The sequence below is a fragment of the Epinephelus lanceolatus genome, chromosome 22, assembly GCF_041903045.1.
Source record: "Epinephelus lanceolatus isolate andai-2023 chromosome 22, ASM4190304v1, whole genome shotgun sequence".
Classification (NCBI taxonomy): Eukaryota; Metazoa; Chordata; class Actinopteri; order Perciformes; family Serranidae; genus Epinephelus; species Epinephelus lanceolatus.
This window is the reverse complement of record NC_135755.1, coordinates 28701296-28722035: the sequence shown is the minus strand read 5'-3', so window position 1 is coordinate 28722035 and position 20740 is coordinate 28701296. Positions and strand designations below refer to the sequence as shown.

General features: G+C 39.8%; 1 protein-coding gene and 1 pseudogene across 2 annotated transcripts; both read right to left on the bottom strand.

The window, feature by feature from the left end:
* Positions 1 to 111: 111 nt before the first annotated feature.
* Positions 112 to 7437, bottom strand: LOC144459668 (up-regulator of cell proliferation-like; annotated as a pseudogene). The gene is made up of 6 exons (XR_013488511.1): positions 7297 to 7437; positions 6957 to 7034; positions 6738 to 6816; positions 6375 to 6638; positions 5794 to 6054; positions 112 to 3980 (listed from the first exon to the last, which is right to left on the bottom strand). The product of XR_013488511.1 is annotated as an up-regulator of cell proliferation-like (transcript).
* Positions 7438 to 16610: 9173 nt separating this feature from the next.
* LOC144459667 (interferon-induced very large GTPase 1-like) lies at positions 16611 to 19818 on the bottom strand. Its single transcript, XM_078164103.1, has one exon. The coding sequence runs from the start codon at positions 19816 to 19818 to the stop codon at positions 18046 to 18048; it is 1773 nt and encodes a 590-aa protein (XP_078020229.1). The 3' UTR covers positions 16611 to 18045.
* Positions 19819 to 20740: the final 922 nt, after the last annotated feature.

Genomic DNA, 20740 nt, shown 5'->3' with positions numbered 1-20740 from the left:
AAACTGGAGATTTCGATACTCAAACTCAAACATGATAGACCCTTTTAAGAAGCGTTCTACTATTTGGTCGAGGATCCATTTCTTTACATAATACTCATATGAGTCAATGTAGCTCAGATAGCTTTCAAAGTCATCCTTTGTGAGCAAATCCAGTAAAAGTGAATACTGGAGGTATATTCGTGTGCTGAACTGCTGGCTTGTCATCATTTCACCAATGATATCAGGACCCAAGGAACGCTTGACAAAGTCTTCAACTGCAGGCTTCAGGCAGCAGTTTGTGAATTCTTCTGCCTTCTTCTGGCACTGGTCTCGTTCATGGAACAAGTCTTTAAAATCAGTGCAAAACCTTTCTTTGTTTCGATTCAGACATCTGTAGGGATCATTCTCATGTATGAAATCTTCGTGCATGATCTGAAACTGTCTGGCTGCATCTCCACAGATGTGCTGTTTCAGAGAAATTTCAAACTCAATCTCTGTCTTCACTTCCTTATTGTTTTGCAGCTTCTCGTCAATCATGTGGAGGATCTCCTGAATGTAAGTGTCATGGTAATTGCTTTTTCTTTCCACTTTTCCAGTGACATACTGTTTGCAATCTGCTATGATACTGTCAGCCATTTGCTGTACAGCCTTTATGTGATCTTCAGTGTTGAAGAACTTGGTGATTCTGTGTTTCAACTGCTTGAAGAATCCTTCTGCAGTATATCTGAAAGGAACAAGTCCACATTCTGACAGGGTTTTTTTACTGAGCAATTGACAGACATGACTTCCCTTACGTCTTAGATTTTCTCTCAGGTAGTGGTACACACTTGCAAAGACATCTGCAGGCTTTTGCTTAGAGAAGGAGAGTTCCTTCACCATTCTGTTCCACATCTTATCAAATTCTTTGTCCAACTCTTTGCCTGTCATCTCTACATTTTTTCCCCGACATTGTTCAATCAATGCACACACTCTCTCCTCTAATTCTTTTGCGTGGTTCTCCTCGATTTTATCAAGTTCTGCCATTCCCTGTCTGATGTCAGCTGTTGCTGTGAGTTGATTAAACACAGAGCTCTCCATTTCTCGTCGAAGGGTCTTTGCACTGTTTGCAAAGTCTTCTCTGTATCCTTCAACAAGATAGACGTGACCCTCTGTTTGCTTGAAGTACTGTGACAAATTGTCAAGAAGCTTTGTCTCCCATTTCATCAGCACTGTGCACGCTTCACTTTTCAAACAAGTGAGAAATTCTCTCATGTCAGCTATCTCAGATTCCACAGCAAATTTGCCAAAATTGGAAATTCTTGTCTCAGCATTTGTAACCCATGTGTACATTTCTTTTTTGAATTCCCATTCCCATTTGTTGAATTCTGTGCACAGCCTCACGTATGCATCAGCCACCAGACTGTTTCTGAAGCTGAAGATGAAGTTTTCATGCTTTACTGCATTCCACAGGTTTTTCATCCACTCTGTAAACTCCAAGATATTATTAGCAGATGACTCACAACGTCCCAAAATTTGGATGACATTTTTCTTGAGCTCATATACAGCTTCGCTGTACCCTGCATTGACTGGTGCCATTGGTGGGTTTCCATTCCAGAGTCCAGGAATGTACCAGTTCCCAGTGTCTGGACTGTACTCCATCACATCAGTGAAGCTCATGTTCTCCTCTTTCTTTTCCATTTTGGCTGCTGCCTGGGTCATCTCATTTAACTGCTGCAAGAGCAGTTTCCTGTCTCGTAAGTTCTTCTCATGAGCTGAAACATCCGACACATTCTGGTGGACAAACTGACATTTGGGCTTTTTACCCACCTCTGTCATCCTGAGAAAAGCATGCACAACTATTTGTAGGATGTCTTTCATTTCAGTTGAATTCTCCATTCCGATATTGATGATGGTGATATCACTCAGCCCCACAACAAGTGTTGCAAGCTCATTGTCGTGCTCATGGCTATTATCCAGTTGTGCGAGCTCTGGTGACTTTAAGCCCTCAGTGTCAATGATCACCATGAAGTCACAGTTGAGGACTTTTTGAACATCTTCATTGATTCTGATGAGCAACATAAAGGCACCTCGAGTGCATCGCCCACTGCTGACTGCAAACTGCACTCCAAACATGGTGTTGAGGAGAGTAGACTTTCCTGTGCTCTGAACTCCAAGAACTGTGACCACCAGTATCTTGTTCTTAGGAGACACCAAGCCATTGAGCTGAGAGAGGACGTCACTCACCCATCTGAGAGGTATGTTGGAGGCATCTCCATCTACAAGCTCAAGGGGAAATCCATCAAGTAACAATTCTGCACATAGTTTGGGCAGATGTTGAAACTGTTTTCGTGATGGGTGTGTTTCTGGAAGAGACAGTGAAGCCTCATAGATCTGACCCATTTCACGGAAGAAGTGTTCAGTCCCCAGTGAGCTGTTGGAGAGTTGTCTGTCAATTTCTTTGATCTCCTCTTTGTTCTCAGAATTTTTGCATTTCTTTTTGTACTGATCTCGGAGGCCAGACAGTTTTTCTCGAGACAGGTTATCAAGGTTCATTCGCATCCATTTCAGGAAATAGCACCTCTCTATCCCTGGTCTTGTTATTGCGTTGATAAAACACGTCATTGCATTTGACATGTCACAAGTGTTCTGTTTTTTCCTAAGTTTTGTTTTCTGTACCTCAAGGTCACTTTTGTACTTTTCTACGTTCTCAGACCCAATATTTCGGAGCCGAAATTGTTCCTTCTCCAAGCGAGTCAGTTCCTTCCATATTTGGCCTTGCAGGGGTAGCTGAGTGTCTTTGCATTTAAGGATGTCTTGAATTTCTGCAGTTATGGCATCTGCATTTTTCTTGGCACTCTGGCACTCTGAAGAGTCTTCATCAACCAAGATTCCCAGTTCATGGGCAATGTCAGCCATCTGCTCAATTTGCATCTTCATCTTTGAGTTCTCAACTACTTTGCTGACTGTTTTCCTCAGATTTTTAACAAAGTCTGCATCATTCATCTGCTTAGTCTTTAAAAGGATGTTGCTGTTGTTCAAGCCCAACTTGGTTGCCACCTTCTTTACAGCATCAACACTGAAGTGCTTACTTTGATGGTTACCTACCAAAAAGATCTGTGCCTTGTGGCGTTGGTTGGTGAGCAGCTCGCACTCAGAGTCCAAATTGTCAAAGAACACAAAAACTGCTGCTGATGTCTGACACAAAAAAGAAAATTGTGTTTCAAACGAGGCAATGTCTCCACGAAGGTTAGCTACAGCTACTGGCTCACTGAAAATATCCATGTTTTTGTTCCCACAAGGAAGGTACCAAGTCATTTCAACCAGTCCATTGGATATTCTCCTTGGACTGTCACCACACTCCATGTTATTGTCACCACACTCCATGTTACAGTGAACAAATGTATCATGGTACTGCTGAGAATTGCTCAGAAGCTTATTGAGGATCTCTGACTTGGACAGGGAGCACTCACCCAGTCTCACAAAAGATATCATTGGAAGTTCAGAGAGAACAATTCTTTGTTCAATGAAGCCTTTGGACTCTGAAAGTGACTGAGGTCTGTACTTTTTAACGATTTCTCTCATGGCCCAAAGCATGAGTGTGCACTGCTTTGTGTCACAATTGGGAAGCAACAGAGGCACAGAAAACTGACACATAGACATTTTGAGTGCCATTTCCTGTTGTACAAAAGCATCAGACCACAGAAAGAGAGCAGTGATTATGTCAAGGGGGTTTAACATGTCACCTGAATTTGTGCTGCTGACCAGATTATCAAGATCTAACTCTGTATTCATGGACTGATCACTACAGTTTGACTCACATGCAGATGTACATTTCATATTCCTAGCTGTCACATTAACCATCATTAGTTTCTTCAGAAAAACACATCGAAGATCTGAATTACACTTGGCAGGTTCATCAGTAATGGTCCTCTCGTCAATCTGAAGTACTGTGCTCAGGGATAGCTTCTTTTTGTCCTGGTACTCCAGTCCCAAATCCTCCAAAAAACTCTGTAGTTGTGTCTCTATAGACATAAAAAACAATTAATATTAAGCTCATGATGGTTTTTTTTTTTTCAATATTTTATTTCATTTTGCCCTTACATAGTTTACACCTCACTAATACTGAAGCAGTCTAATAAAACAGCTGTTCTTTTGAGTAGTGTTGACTCAACATTCTGGTCCTTTTGAGGGCTTTATTTTGTGGTGCTGTTGAATTGCATAGTCTCATACTGACAGGTGCTTCTGATACTTTGTCCACACCATTTATATCTATGAGGTCAGACTATTACAAAGAAACTATAATGCAGTACAGGTAAACACCATAAATACTGTACATCCTCCAATATGCCCATGAAGTTGAATTGACATCTTTTAAAAACACTTTTAAGAAATACTAAACATTATAATCTCAATGTTGTATTATTAGACTGCAATAGTTTTAGCTAGTTGCACCTAATAAACTGGCAACTGAGACTTGAGTAAATGGATTTGCAATGTAGAAATAATTTAGATTTATAAACACTATCAAAATCTAATGGGCAGACTGCCGCTGGATTGTCAGTAAAGGACTGGAAATACGTGGAAAAGGTCATCCTGTGCTTCAAAATGTTGCAGATTCATGAAAATGCTGACTTGTTAACCATATCAAAAGATTATGAATATAAAACATAAAGGTATAGTCGGTTTTAAGATGTCATTAGGTATTAGTGTACTTGCACTATTGCTGGCCAAAAAAATTCACTAATTCTTTTGTACCGATTCTTTTGCAAGTTTGATTCATACCAGATCTACACTGTTACATACAGCCTCACACTTGAAAGGTGACATTATGCAAAATGCACTTTTTCATGGCTTTTCAACATTGGTATGTGTCCCTGGTGTGTTGAGAGATGGAGCATGACCTATTAGATTATGTCCCTGCACACTGACCCTGAAAGGTGTCAGTGATTCATGAGGATTGACCACTGTCTGGTCACATGGGTGTGAGGAAAACCCTGGATTAAATAAGTAGACTAGACCTGTGGCTGAGTATTAGAAGAGACATAGTGGGGAAGCAGGGAAGGTCACCTTTGCATTAGTTGCATGTTGAGCAGGAGCCATTTGCTTACACTATGATAGATTGTGCACGCCAATTTCCTCCTCCATTTTTATTTAATAGCTTAGTTAAGTTATAGGTCAATAGGGCATGTGATGCAATAGGTCAAACTGATTAACATTTTATTTTAAGAGCACCATCTGCTGGACCACAAGGCAAACTACTTTAAACTCTGTTGCAGTTACAGACTGTACATTTTGATTACATTTCAGTCATATACAGTTTGAATGTATTTTTTCCCCGAAAGTCTAGATTAAGTTTGGATTATGAAAATAAAAAGGGACAGCCCCAGAGTCTACTTCTAGTGCTTGGAGTTCAGCCCTTGTTCTGGCAGCTCAGGAAGAGAGAAAGGAAAGATTTTGTTTTGACTGATACTGATGCTGTTCCTATTCCTCATCTTGAGGATCACATAGATCAAGTTCTTTCCAAGTACTGCTTGCCACAGCCTTGTCACAAGTAGGAATTCATATGAATTTTTACAAGTTACCAGGTAGACTGAGGCCATGTCCTCCTAGGTTTTTTTGGGAAAAGCCAGCATTAGCTTTTGTCAATGCCCAACATCCACTGGTTATTAAAACGCAGAGTGTTTTATTACTTTCATTTATATCTCTTTTATTTGAATAGTCTTTTGGAAACTTCTGCAGAGTTGTGGTAGAAATGTGTATAATGCTCAAAAGTCTGTGGTTTTATTAGAAAATCAATTCTTCTTTTTTATTGACATTATGATTTCTGTTACTTACTTGTGGTAGCAGCTGTTACAGCTGGCTTGCTTCGTCTTCCATTCCTAAGTTGTGCAGAAACCTGCAGGGAGTAACACACCCCTGGCTTCAGGTTGCTGAAAGTCTGGTTGTTTGCGTCTGTTGTCAACACTTGTTCAGTTTCTCCCTCGCTGCAACAGGTCACAGTGTAGCTCTCCACTTCACCAGCAGGTGGGTCCCAACTCAGAGACACTGACTCACTGCTTATCTGGTCAACTGTAATGTTTGCAGGAGGGCTGGGCTCTGTGGGAACATCACAGTAGTTTCACTTATACTTTGGAATTCAAGTTCAGTCAGTGCTTTTCTGTATTTTAAAGTGGTGTTTAACTGCCAGGTTAAAGAGGTGTGGTAAAAGATAAAGCCACATATAATCAGGTCATGCACTTGTGGAAATACAAATTATTACCACATCTTCAGTCTAAAACTGACCTTTTTAACCAAATAAGAGCATACCTCAGTGTAAGAAATACATTTATATAGGTTATGAGATCAAAGACCATTCAGACAATACTTTCTATCTTTTTTGTTTGTTTGTTTTTTACTGATTTGTTTTACAGATTTACCTGTGAAGACAGATAGCGAGGTTGCTTTGCTTTGATTTCCATTATCAGCAATCCTTATGATGCTGAAAGTATACTCAGTCCCAGGATTCAGTCCCTCAACCGTCACAGTGCTGGAGTCCTCTCTGATCAAACTGCCTGTCTGTGTGTCACAGGAGTAATCTATTTGCAGTTTATACCTAACAGAGGTCTCAGTGAGTGAAAAGCCAAGAGAAACAGTCTCCTGGTCAGCACTGAGAACTGTTACATCTCCTGGTGGAGGAACGTCTGTCACAAGAGAAGAGAGGTACATCTCAGTATCTCAACATTACAACATGTAAGCCTATTTCGTTATAAATCAGATCAGTTTTTGACGGTCACACATACAGTCAGACTGTGATGTTGGTAAAGTAATCTTTCCGTCCTCATAGTATGACTCGGGGTAATCTGGGGCATCGTAGAACTCCTTCATTATTTAAAAAAAAAAAAACAGTTTAAAAGTGAAATGAATCAATTTATAATCCCATTCAATAGCTTCAAGGAGAAATATTTGGCTTGTAATTTTATTGTTATTTAAGTTTAAGGTTGTAAAAACGAGCTGTTTACCTCTTCATCAGAGTTATCCATTGTAGGTACACTCTCAGCCATCCCACACTTGCTCCAGATTATTCAAACTGCTTCTTACTGAAAGTTATAGAAATGAACCCTGTTATCAACATCTTCTCCAACAGTTATCCATATTAGACATGAATCACACAGCTAAGTGTACTCTGCAAACTGTCAGACTACAATATAGAATAAAACAACTACTGTAATGGGCACACTAATGGAGCTGTTAAAAATAGATAAAACACACTGAGTCACGCTTCTGTTTTATGGAAAGCCTGATATTTTTGCCGGACTTCAAATGAGGGAAACAATCCTTGACAAAGAGATTGTTGCTTACCTTTGTTGGAGTCATCTGTCCATGGTAAAAGTACTGTTCTGTTCTTTTATCCATGAATTTGTAGTAATTGTTTGTGCAGTATTCTGTTATAGGTTAAGTAGCTTTTGTCCTGAGGACAGAGCTCTGAACACGCCCTGACAATGCACTAGCCTACTGCCTACTTTTATTCTGCCGTGTGAAGTTACTTTCACTTTTGATTCCCAGAAACAGTTAACGGTTATGTGGTTTCCAGTAAAACAAAACTTATTTGTCTTGTCAGGAGGTGGTGAGGGGACGGTGGATTGAAAGGGCTGATTTGTGTAAAACTTTGATTTGTTGTGAACTAGTGGTACAAAGTATTAGAAATGGCTATCAGAAATAATTACTTATTATTGAAAATAATTATTAATTATATAGATGCCAAATAAAGCCAAATAATCAACTCAGTCTCATAAAATATGCTAAAATATCAATTTGGCACTCTGATTAATAATTAAAATAATAAATAAAGCTGCAAACAACAATGTACTTCAGCTAGAGGTGGTGAAGCCACTAACACTGATGATACCCCATTAGCCTCACCAGTGCTGGGCATTAGCGTTACTACAAGTAGCGAAGTTGCTAACTTAACCGCGTTTCTCAGTAGCGTGGTGGTAACGTCACAACTTTCTATCATTTCAATTCGCCATGATACTGAGGATAGGTAATGTGACTGACGCCAGCGCCACACCAAGGCAGGTAGACGACGAGGGAAGCACTTCCGCATGACATCACATACTGAACCTTCAGTTGATTCTGCTTGCTGCTTCGCTATTGGCTTTTCTTAGCAAGACCCGCCCTACTCTGCCTCTGATTGGCTACATTGCACCACTTAACGTGTCTCTGACTTGTTGCCCACAGACTGTATTCAGTGGATTTGCGGTGGACACTGGAGAAATACACACACAAGGGCTGAGAAAAGAGACAGAGACAGAGACAGAGAGCAGTGTTAAGTAGGAAGAGAGGGGGCAGACATTTGCAGGACATGTTCATGTTCTAATGTCCCCCCAAAAAACTTTTTAATATAGGTCTGTTTTTTTTATTGCTTATATGACTGTCTTTTATTTATTATGGTTTTATTGACTGAAAAATATATTTTGGAATCCTGTTTTTGAATTACTGACAGAGCCAGATAGCTGACTGAAAGAGGCCAAGACAGAGAAATGCATTAAGTAGGAAGAGGAGAGAGAAAGGGAGAGAGCAATAGGCCGACTGATGATGTCATGTTATTGGAGGACACGTTCAAATAAAAGAAAGAAAAGAAGACAATTTTAATTTAACTTTATTATTTTATAGTAAGTTAGTGGTGTGTAAAAAAAAAAATCTTCATGAATAGAGCCTGTACGCTACAGTCCATACATTGACAGATGACAAAAAACATTGTGATACTGGAGAAAACAAAAACAGATACAGGGGATTACACCCACCTCTCTGGCCAGACAGGAGAGACTGGGAGTGGAGTCTGGGCATAAACACGTCTTACACATTCAAACATTGGAGGCCTTCACAGTCAGGTAATAAAACTATTGTGACAGATTTTAAAAACTAGTGATTAAGACATAAATGACCTAGTTACACTTCCTCAGGTCAGACCAATAAACTAAACTCTGAATGTGTTTTGTTGAAGCATAATCTAAATCCAAAAATGTTAGATTTTGGTTTGAACCTGCTTTAGAATGATGGACAGATACACACCTACACACCAACTATTAATAAAGGTTTAAATATGGTTTTGCGTATTATATAATATTCCTAACATTGAACCACAATATAGATTGTGTTTAGTTTGACATTAGTTATGAGATAGTGAGAGGTCTTCGTGGGTCTACGATAAAGTAGCTCACTCAGCCTTTATGTCACAGCACCACCACTCCCTTTTTGTACATATTTATATGAGCATTGTTGGTTGGAGGGAGCCTGAGATATAAGACCTTTGTTGCCATGACTGCTTAACTGTATGGTGGTGCATATGACAGTAAAGTATTTGAACTTTACCACCTCTTCTTTTATTATTCCCAGAAACAGTAAATGATAAGGCTATGTAGTTTCCAGTAAAATGTAACATATTTGTCTGGTCAGAGAGTGGTGGTGGAACAGTGGGTCAAAATATTTTATTTGTCAAATAACAACAAAATTAATGATATTTCTATCAGCCTTAGTTATACTTTGTGTTAACTATGAATATCCAGATTTTAGCATACTAACTAATGAACTTAGAAATACTGTTCACATTTTAATTGCTATACATCATCGTGTTAAGCCCAGTTTAGACCAGAGATTTGTGATACGATGAGTTGAAACAGACAACTACTTGCAATACGCCGTTTTGCAACATTCTAAAAACCTCCCGGTTCACACCAGTGCAACTAGATAAGACGGCGTATCATCTACATGCAACAACTCTCTGTACTTCTGTACTGATTTTCAGCTTCACAGGATTATTTCTTGACGGAATATAATTTGTATCTTCTTAAAATATGAATGAGGATAATTTTACTGAGATACTGGCTACAGTTGCATTTGTGGTAGTGATGAAAGGGTGAAAAAACATAAATAAAACCAGCACCAGATGGACTGTATTCATAATAAATATGCCGTGCTAATGTTAATAACCAGCACCAATTAATCAGTGAGAATGTGTGTGTGTGTGTGTGGTGGGGGCATGAGCACATACAGTGAGCAGCAGCAGTGACCCACCGCCTGACACCTGCACATCGTGAGGAAACAGCGCTCTGCATGGACAGAGCACCTGCCGCAGCAAGCCAACACACTGTCTGCGGTTGTTTTCACTTGACTAGCAGACTTCACCACAAGCTGATAGGCTGTTGAAACAGGTCATGTGCTTTACATTCTAAAACTAGCTGCCGGCGATTTGACCAGCTGAGTTGCAGGTGACACCATCAGCTGGCTTGAGTCTAGCTCAGACCGGCCGGTTTACGCTGCTGCAACTTTTCTCTGCAAGGTTCTAAAACGGTTGCGTCATGTCGCGAATCTTTGGTCTGCCCTGGGCTTTAGTCATTGTGTCACTGAGTTTGACTTTATTTGCACAGGTTAAAATAAAACAACGATCAAAACTTTGCAACTAAACAGGGAGGATTTTAAGAAGCTTTGGTACGTACTTAACACGGGCTCTCTGTGGTGGTGTGTCACAGTGTCTGCCCCACTTGTGCATATTGCTGCTCAATCTGTCCCTGTGTCTCTCCTCTCGTGCCACATTCGCTACTCCCCTGATTCTTTCATTGCCATTTTCCATCCATCCATCCATCAGATGAAAACTTTAGTTTGGATTTAGAATTACTCAGATCCCTTGTATTGTTGACCAGGTGTAGTCACTGTGCAGGTAAAAAGACTTTTCAACTTGCTATTTCTTTTTTTGTTCAACTCTATTTAAGGCAGAACTCACTTTAATTCCCAGTTCAAACTGCATACACGAGTGTTGGAAAGGCCACATTGATACTTATTCTGTCACTGCTGTATAAAAATATCAGTCTTTGATGCAGTATTGACGTGAATAACTACTTATGAAGCTTGACATAACGTTTTTGTCTTCCACCTTGCTGTAGGTCTCAGGTTTTCGCTTGTTTTACTGTATCAGCAGTGATAAAAATAAAAACACACATGTAACCCAAAAACATTATTAAATATTAATAATAAAATTAAAAGCAAAAGATTTTTCAATATGGTGTTAGGACCACTGGACTCTGCAGAACTTCAACTCTAACCTGGACATGTAAGTTCAGACGTCTTCAAACTGGCCACTGTGGCCTCCTTTGTTCATCAGACAAAGAAAAGTCATGTGAAGTGTGAAGTTATGCCCATGGATCCAGTTTTCCACTGATATTGGTCACTGTGGCATGTGTCCCTGTGATGTCACCAGTCCAACAAACCTCAGCTTCTTTGCTTAAAGCAGCTGTGCGGAACTTTTTACCATTAATAAAACTGTCCCTAGTTCGTATCTCACAGAAATACGTGAAATGACCACGACCTCTTAACACCGCATTACGTGGTGGCAGCACGTAATGGGTTGAAATTACGTGCTGCCACCACGAAAACAATGCCAATGTAAAGTCAATTAGGGTCCTCTCCTGTGGTGGACACACGGATTCCCTGATTCAATCACGTCACGTCAACCTCGTTTTCCTCAATGATATCTTTAACATTCCTGTATACACACAAAAACGCGGAAGTGTTCTTGATATTAAAACGGCAAATATATTCCTCTGTTATAATTTCCCACCAATAATAATAATAATGATAATAACGTGATAGTTCGGCTGTTCTAGATATTTGTTATAGCCTATTCAAATATTCAATCACAAAAACGCCATTTCTAGAGAACTTGCTAAAATATCTGAAATGAACCATCATGCCTACTTTTTCTTAACATATTTCATCTACAGTACAGGCCAAAAGTTTGGACACACCTTCTCATTCAATGCGTTTTCTTTATTTTCATGACTATTTACATTGTAGATTCTCACTGAAGGCATCAAAACTATGAATGAACACATGTGGAGTTATGTACTTAACAAAAAAGGTGAAATAACTGAAAACATGTTTTATATTCTAGTTTCTTCAAAATAGCCACCCTTTGCTCTGATTACTGCTTTGCACACTCTTGGCATTCTCTCCATGAGCTTCAAGAGCTAGTCACCTGAAATGGTTTTCCAACAGTCTTGAAGGAGTTCCCAGAGGTGTTTAGCACTTGTTGGCCCCTTTGCCTTCACTCTGCGGTCCAGCTCACCCCAAACCATCTCGATTGGGTTCAGGTCCGGTGACTGTGGAGGCCAGGTCATCTGCCGCAGCACTCCATCACTCTCCTTCTTGGTCAAATAGCCCTTACACAGCCTGGAGGTGTGTTTGGGGTCATTGTCCTGTTAAAAAATAAATGATCGTCCAACTAAAGGCAAACCGGATGGGATGGCATGTCGCTGCAGGATGCTGTGGTAGCCATGCTGGTTCAGTGTGCCTTCAATTTTGAATAAATCCCCAACAGTGTCACCAGCAAAACAGCCCCACACCATCACACCTCCTCCTCCATGCTTCACAGTGGGAACCAGGCATGTGGAATCCATCCGTTCACCTTTTCTGCGTCTCACAAAGACACGGCAGTTGGAACCAAAGATCTCAAATTTGGACTCATCAGACCAAAGCACAGATTTCCACTGGTCTAATGTCCATTCCTTGTGTTTCTTGGCCCAAACAAATCTCTTCTGCTTGTTGCCTCTCCTTAGCAGTGGTTTCCTAGCAGCTATTTGACCATGAAGGCCTGATTGGCGCAGTCTCCTCTTAACAGTTGTTCTAGAGATGGGTCTGCTGCTAGAACTCTGTGTGGCATTCATCTGGTCTCTGATCTGAGCTGCTGTTAACTTGCCATTTCTGAGGCTGGTGACTCGGATGAACTTATCCTCAGAAGCAGAGGTGACTCTTGGTCTTCCTTTCCTGGGTTGGTCCTCATGTGTGCCAGTTTCGTTGTAGCGCTTGATGGTTTTTGCGACTCCACTTGGGGACACATTTAAAGTTTTTGCAATTTTCCGGACTGACTGACCTTCATTTCTTAAAGTAATGATGGCCACTCGTTTTTCTTTAGTTAGCTGATTGGTTCTTGCCATAATATGAATTTTAACAGTTGTCCAATAGGGCTGTCGGCTGTGTATTAACCTGACTTCTGCACAACACAACTGATGGTCCCAACCCCATTGATAAAGCAAGAAATTCCACTAATTAACCCTGATAAGGCACACCTGTGAAGTGGAAACCATTTCAGGTGACTACCTCTTGAAGCTCATGGAGAGAATGCCAAGAGTGTGCAAAGCAGTAATCAGAGCAAAGGGTGGCTATTTTGAAGAAACTAGAATATAAAACATGTTTTCAGTTATTTCACCTTTTTTTGTTAAGTACATAACTCCACATGTGTTCATTCATAGTTTTGATGCCTTCAGTGAGAATCTACAATGTAAATAGTCATGAAAATAAAGAAACGCATTGAATGAGAAGGTGTGTCCAAACTTTTGGCCTGTACTGTACGTGCAGTGTCATTACTAGTTCAGCTTTACTAGACATTTGATATATTCAGTAGATGTATCTTTTTACGACCCTGTTTTACAACAAGCCGCAAAAAACCTACCTTCCCAAAAACGCCGTTTTTAGAGTACTATCTAAAATAACTACAATTAGCCAACATCCTTGCTTTTTTTCTTAACGTAGTTCATCTAGATGCAGTGTAATAACTACTTCGGCTTTACTATATATTAGATTTATTCAGTAGATCTATCTTTTTACAACCCTATTTAGAGCCCTACTTTGCAAATCAGAAGAACTACAACTATGTTGCTGATATGTATCAAACTGCTTGGCGCGGTCCCAGGGAATTGTAGTTTTTTAAAAATCTAAGTGTTTTTCCCAGATTTGGAAGTTGTAAATACTGAATTGAGAGTACACTGTGGACTTTAAGGGGATGGTAAACACATTTGTGAAATCAGATTTTAAATATCTAATTTCTAAATGGGTGAAAATTAATTTTATCCATATTTTATCCATATCTGACAACACCCTCAGTTGTTGACTACACTCACGTGATAGCTGAGGTCAAGAGCTCTCTATAACAGTTGGTCCCATGTCTGTACCCCCTTTAGTTGCTGAGTTATAAGCCCTCAAACATGCACTGAGGTCAAGGTTCAAAGGTCAATGGCTCAAAGCAGGAGCCATGTAGAATCATCATACTGACATATGTTACTCTCCAGGTTGAGACCTTTCCATTGATGTATTTGGTTTAGCTCTACGACAAAGTTTAGATTTTTTCATTTTTTGGACACAAGCCATGCCAGGTGTAGTTTCAGAGAGCACTTTGAAGGCCCAGTGTATAAAATGAGTTTTGTTTGTTTCTTTGCTTGTTTTTTTCTTTTTTACTGTAGAGAGTTACTAACATGAGTCATCCTCAGATAATACAATACTACTAAAAAGTAAAACCAATAATAACAATAATGAAATAAGCAAAAATAGTATTAAAATCATATTGAAATTTTAAAATCTATTTACAGAGTGGAATGGTAGCCTAATAGATAACTTAGATAATATTTATTATTGTTTAGATACTATTTAGCCTATTATTGTATTTACTTTTAGCATGTTCTACTTTTGAGTAATTTCCGAGAAGTTATGATAAAAAAATAAAAAATTACAGACTATAGGAGACAACCTCTTCAATGTCTCACGTCAATTAAGTAACACTATTTATAATGCCTTCTTTCTTTTTTTGCTGCTGTCTCCAGTTGAGAGTGGTGATTTGCTAAATACATTCTACAATAATAATTAGATTAACATTTGGTCTATAATATTGTTGGCTATATTACGCATTTTAATAAAAAAAACAGAAAATAAAAGAAATAAACATCGAAATAATTACTTTTTTTATTGATACTCCTCTCTGACACACACACACACACACACACACACATTGAACACGTGATTGAATGAATGAATGAATGAATGAATGAACATTGGAAGTGGTTCAGCCACAGTCCCGCCGGCTGGCGTGGTCACATTGAGATTACATTTGTTTTTTATTACTAACAAAATGTTTTATATTGACCGTATGAATGGTTTCGTTTTCAAATAAATATTTGGAAATGAAAATATGCTTTGGTGTACTTTTACAGAGTTTTGCAATATGTATATAGCCTACCTGTATCAAAATGTATAATTTTCAGCAGCGGTTTGTGTGACAGCTGCCACGGTCGGAGGTATAACCAGTGGGGCAGCCCCTGGTTCTGTGGGTCTGGCTTGGGGTCCGCTCTCCCCTGGTGGAGTGGAGGGTGGCCGGGTTGCCAGGGGCAGACGGCTCCATGTGATGGTGTTTCCTCTCTGGTTCTTCCGTGCTCAGCCTTATTTTTATCTTCTTATTTATTTATTTATTAGTGGCATTTGGATTCAGTTACGGCAGACGGATGGCAATCTGAAATGGAATGAAGCCCACAGACAGCGGAGAGCAGCTACAAAACAGTAGTGGAACGCGCCCCATCCGCCCACAGCACAATGCTCTTAAAGCCCCATGCTATCAAAAGCTGGCAAAATACATTTATTTTATTTTATGGCCTTGACATTAACCTGTCATATTGTTGAGTTATCAAGGACACTTCCGCGTTTTTGTGTGTATACAGAGGAAAACGAGGTTGACGTGACGTGATTGAATCAGGGAATCCGTGTGTCCACCACGGGAGAGTATCCTAATTGACTTTACATTGGCATTGTTTTCGTGGTGGCAGCACATAATTTCAACCCATTACGTGCTGCCACCACGTAATGCGGTGTTAATAGGTCGTGGTCATTTCACGTATTTCTGTGAGATCGGGTTGTTCGTATCGTGACTGAAACTTTTTTTCATGTTCCTAAGATGAACTGGAAAAAACGCCCCAGGCCTGCAGGAGCTGATGGACAGCTTTCAGTCGAGTGAGTAATATCGTCTGTGTCGTCTCTTTGTGAGTGACCTAGCGTACTTGTCCCAGAGCCAGCTGCAGCTGTTGCTCACCGGTGTATCCCTCCGCGCAAGATGTACTGACCCCCTACAAGCGCCAAGATATCCATCATGTTGTCTCAATATGAAAATGATAGAGAAAGGGCATAACTCCCAAACCGTCGGAGTATTCTTTTCACATAATAATGCGGACTCAGCAGATGACTTGTTAACTGTTTATTCCTCCTTACACCGAACATACACGGCTGCTTCTCATTGTTTCCAGTAGCACAACAACGGTTACTACATTACCCAGAATAACTTGAGGCTCACACTACTACGGTAGCCTTAGTAACTCAAAATACACCACAGATTAGATCAGAACAGAAACACGACAGGAGAATTTACTGAGTAATTTTGCTGTTTCCACTAATTACTTGGAGTGACCTGACGTTAGTTAATCCTCTCACTCTCCAAAACAAATGCATGCGGTAATTGCCGGCTGCAGTCGGAATTTTACGACATCAGGCTGTGGGTGTCGTACCGCTTTGACCAAAGGGGCGCTATAATCAACGAAAACGAAAAGTTCCGCACAGCTGCTTTAATCTTTCTTTTTCTTTTTGTCTGATGGGTTTCTGAGGGTAATTTAACAGAATTGTTATCTAGCTGGAATATTCAGTACTCACCTCCAGTGCTTGTTGGCAAATTGACACTAGATAACAGTTTTATCTATGGCATGCTATCAACTCATATGAGAACAAGATGCTGTTTTTTTTATCAGAGTGATATTCACAGTTTGTAACAGCCAAGAATGGTGAAAGGTTTCAAATACAGGACGCCAGAATTGAGACATGTACAGAAATCAATTTATTATGAGTAAAAATCAAAGGTGGAAGATTTTACAATAGGACCCATTTACAGCTTTTATTACATGGATGACAGTTCCCCACAGATCTGACTGAGGACATTAAGTGGGCTAAGAGTAACACTGACACTCTGTCATATATACATTTTGACACCACCACATTTAGATTGAATGATTGTATCCTCCATTAAAGTAAATATGTGGCATCAGATAATTCACAGAAACAAAAGCATTCTAAATTTGAGATAACATAGATTTTAAAAAGTTAATATTTGGCACCGGATACTTAAAGTAGTTCTATATCACAATTTCTACATTCAGAACATTAATATAGAACTAAACAACTGTTTGCTCAGTAAAGATATAGTGGAGTCGTGGCCTCCTGAGCAGATAATATAGTAACACTACCTCTGTGTGTTTTATAATCCAAGCTTCTCTGTTCTTTGTTGTGGTAACTAGTCCGGCTGCCCGTGCATGTCAATGCATGTGATTCCCTGTGTGTATCCCACTGGCTAGCTAATCGCTGGCATTATGCACTGCGTGTATATGGAGGTTACCACGAGTAACCCCATCTCAACCCATGGTGGTGGCACAGCATTGTTGCAGAAGCATAACACCCACCCTCTGAAACGTTAGCTCTGCCAACACTGTTACCTTGTTGGCACTGTTTGCACTGTTAGCTGCTAGCAGCTGGCTCAGCCACCTAAATATTGAGAGCCATATGCAGACAATCCTGGCCCAAACTCTGAATCATAAATATGCTCTGCATAACGTATAGAGCTATTTAAATCTAAATAAAAACATACATTACAAATGTTAAATTAATCAATAAAATAAGCCAGTAAAGCAAGACAAAAACTGTCTCATGTATAACCCACATCTTGACATCTTTTAATACAGTGAAAAAGTAAATATTTAGCATCAGATGCTTTACAGAAATGAAAGCAAATTGATTCTAACTTTTTCTTTTAAACAACTGCATATCATACCTAATCAGATTTTTTTTAAAAAGACAATACCACATAAAGTTGTAAATATTTGACATCAGATACTTCACGGAAACAAAATGATCAATAAAAGATTACATACGCCATTTGTACCTCTTGGCATTTACATTCTAATGATATTCATCTGTCACACAAAATCATGAATTCAAACTCAAATTTAATCAAACTGGAAACGTTAGTATGTGTCCTAAAGTATCAAACAGTATTTAAAACTATTCTCATAAACATAAACATAGAACTATTATATTTGTAAGCTGCAGCTGCAAATAGCTTTGTATCTTATAGACAACATGTTAATATTTGTGCTCTAAGTCATATTAAACAAGTAAAATGTAAATATCCATGTAATGATAGTGAATGCATGTTAGTAGGATGTGCACCTCTATAACCACAAAGCTTGTAGTCTCTCACCTGATATAAAAGCGTTCTCTGAGGCTTGCTTCTGCCTGCTTACGTGTGATACATTTCCAAGAAGCAGGTATGCTAGCAGGGTTTGCATTATATGCTACAGCAAACTTATCGTTGGACCTTACCAGTACATATTTCCAGTAGTCTGATGCCTGAAGGCTTACGTCTGGAACAATTTTCCAGTCAGGAAAAATATCTTTGTAACGTTTGAAAGGGTGCCAAATTCCATTTGTGGCACTGCAGCAAAAATGACTGTCACTGATCACAGAGTAAGAGCATATGTCAGTACCACATGTCCCACACCACCTGACTTCACCCAGAGCCTGTGGCCGATGTAGTGATGTCCAGTGCTCAGTGTGGTCTTTTCCTCCTGCCTCACAAGGTGCTTTGCAGAATGGACACTGTTTAACACATCCAATCAGTCTGGTGAAAAGCTCGTTCTGAGGATTCACATGAAGTTGTTTTAGTTTTGTTTGGATGTTTGTTTCTTTAAACTTCTCTGTAAGAGCCTCTGCCATGTCCTTCAGACAGTCGGTGAGCCAGTGAGCAAACTGTTCCGGGTTGGTATTGTTCAGGATCATGAAAGCACCAAGAGCATCCTGGGAAATGACCAGTTCATCACCAAGTTCCTGACAGACATCTTCGACAAATTTTCTTAAGTTGCCACTCTTTTTGGTTTTAGCTTTGTTGATAGCATTAGTTATGTTCCTCATGCTAAACTGGAGATTTCGATACTCAAGCTCAAACATGATAGACCCTTTTGAGAAGCGTTCTACTATTTGGTCGAGGATCCATTTCTTTACATAATACTCATATGAGTCAATGTAGCTCAGATAGCTTTTAAAGTCATCCTTTGTGAGCAAATCCAGTAAAAGTGAATACTGGAGGTATATTCGTGTGCTGAACTGCTGGCTTGTCATCATTTCACCAATGATATCAGGACCCAAGGAACGCTTGACAAAGTCTTTGACTGCAGGCTTCAGGCAGCAGTTTGTGAATTCTTCTGCCTTCTTCTGGCACTGGTCTCGTTCATGGAACAAGTCTTTAAAATCAGTGCAAAACCTTTCTTTGTTTCGATTCAGACATCTGTAGGGATCATTCTCATGTATGAAATCTTCGTGCATGATCTGAAACTGTCTGGCTGCATCTCCACAGATGTGCTGTTTCAGAGAAATTTCAAACTCGACATCTGTCTTCACTTCCTTATTGTTTTGCAGCTTCTCGTCAATCATGTGGAGGATCTCCTGAATGTAAGTGTCATGGTAATTGCTTTTTCTTTCCACTTTTTCAGTCACAAACTGTTTGCAATCTGCTATGATACTGTCAGCCATTTGCTGTACAGCCTTTATGTGATCTTCAATGTTGAACAACTTGGAGATTTTGTGTTTCAACTGGTTGAAGAATCCTTCTGCAGTATATCTGAAAGGAACAAGTCCACATTCTGTCAGGGTTTTTTTACTGAGCAATTGACAGACATGACTTCCCTTACGTCTTAGATTTTCTCTCAGGTAGTGGTACACACTTGCAAAGACATCTGCAGGCTTTTGCTCAGAAAAGGGGAGTTCCTTCACCATTCTGTTCCACATCTTATCAAATTCTTTGTCCAACTCTTCATCTGTCATCTTGACTTTTTTCTTCCGACATTGTTCAATCAATGCACACACTCTCTCCTCTAATTCTTTTGCGTGGTTCTCCTCGATTTTATCAAGTTCTGCCATTCCCTGTCTGATGTCAGCTGTTGCTGTGAGTTGATTAAACACAGAGCTCTCCATTTCTCATCGAAGGGTCTTTGCACTGTTTGCAAAGTCTTCTCTGTATCCTTCAACAAGATAGACGTGACCCTCTGTTTGCTTGAAGTACTGTGACAAATTGTCAAGAAGCTTTGTCTCCCATTCCATCAGCACTGTGCACGCTTCACCTTTCAAACGAGTGAGAAATTCTCTCATGTCAGGTATCTCAGATTCCACAGCAAATTTGCCAAAATTGGAAATTCTTGTCTCAGCATTTGTAACCCATGTGTACATTTCTTTTTTGAATTCCCATTCCCATTTGTTGAATTCTGTGCACAGCCTCATGTATGCATCAGCCACCAGGCTGTTTCTGAAGCTGAAGATGAAGTTTTCATGCTTTACTGCATTCCACAGGTTTTTCATCCACTCTGTAAACTCCAAGATATTATTAGCAGATGACTCACAACGTCCCAAAATTTGGATTACATTTTTCTTGAGCTCATATACAGCTTCACTGTACCCTGCATTGACTGGTGCCATTGGTGGGTTTCCATTCCAGAGTCCAGGAATGTACCAGTTCCCAGTGTCTGGACTGTACTCCATCACATCAGTGAAGCTCATGTCCTCCTCTTTCTTTTCCATTTTGGCTGCTGCCTGGGTCATCTCATTTAACTGCTGCAAGAGCAGTTTCCTGTCTCGTAAGTTCTTCTCATGAGCTGAAACATCCGACACATTCTGGTGGACAAACTGACATTTGGGCTCTTTGCCCACCTCTGTCATCCTGAGAAAAGCATGCACAACTATTTGTAGGATGCCTTTCATTTCAGTTGAATTCTCCATTGCGATATTGATGATGGTGATATCACTCAGCCCCACAACAAGTGTTGCAAGCTCATTGTCGTGCTCATGGCTATTATCCAGTTGTGCAAGCTCTGGTGACTTTAAGCCCTCAGTGTCAATGATC

What these genes read in the sequence shown, in the direction of transcription:
- LOC144459667 (XM_078164103.1), bottom strand. Translation starts at nt 19,818, where the DNA reads ATGGAGAGCTCTGTGTTTAATCAACTCACAGCAACAGCTGACATCAGA.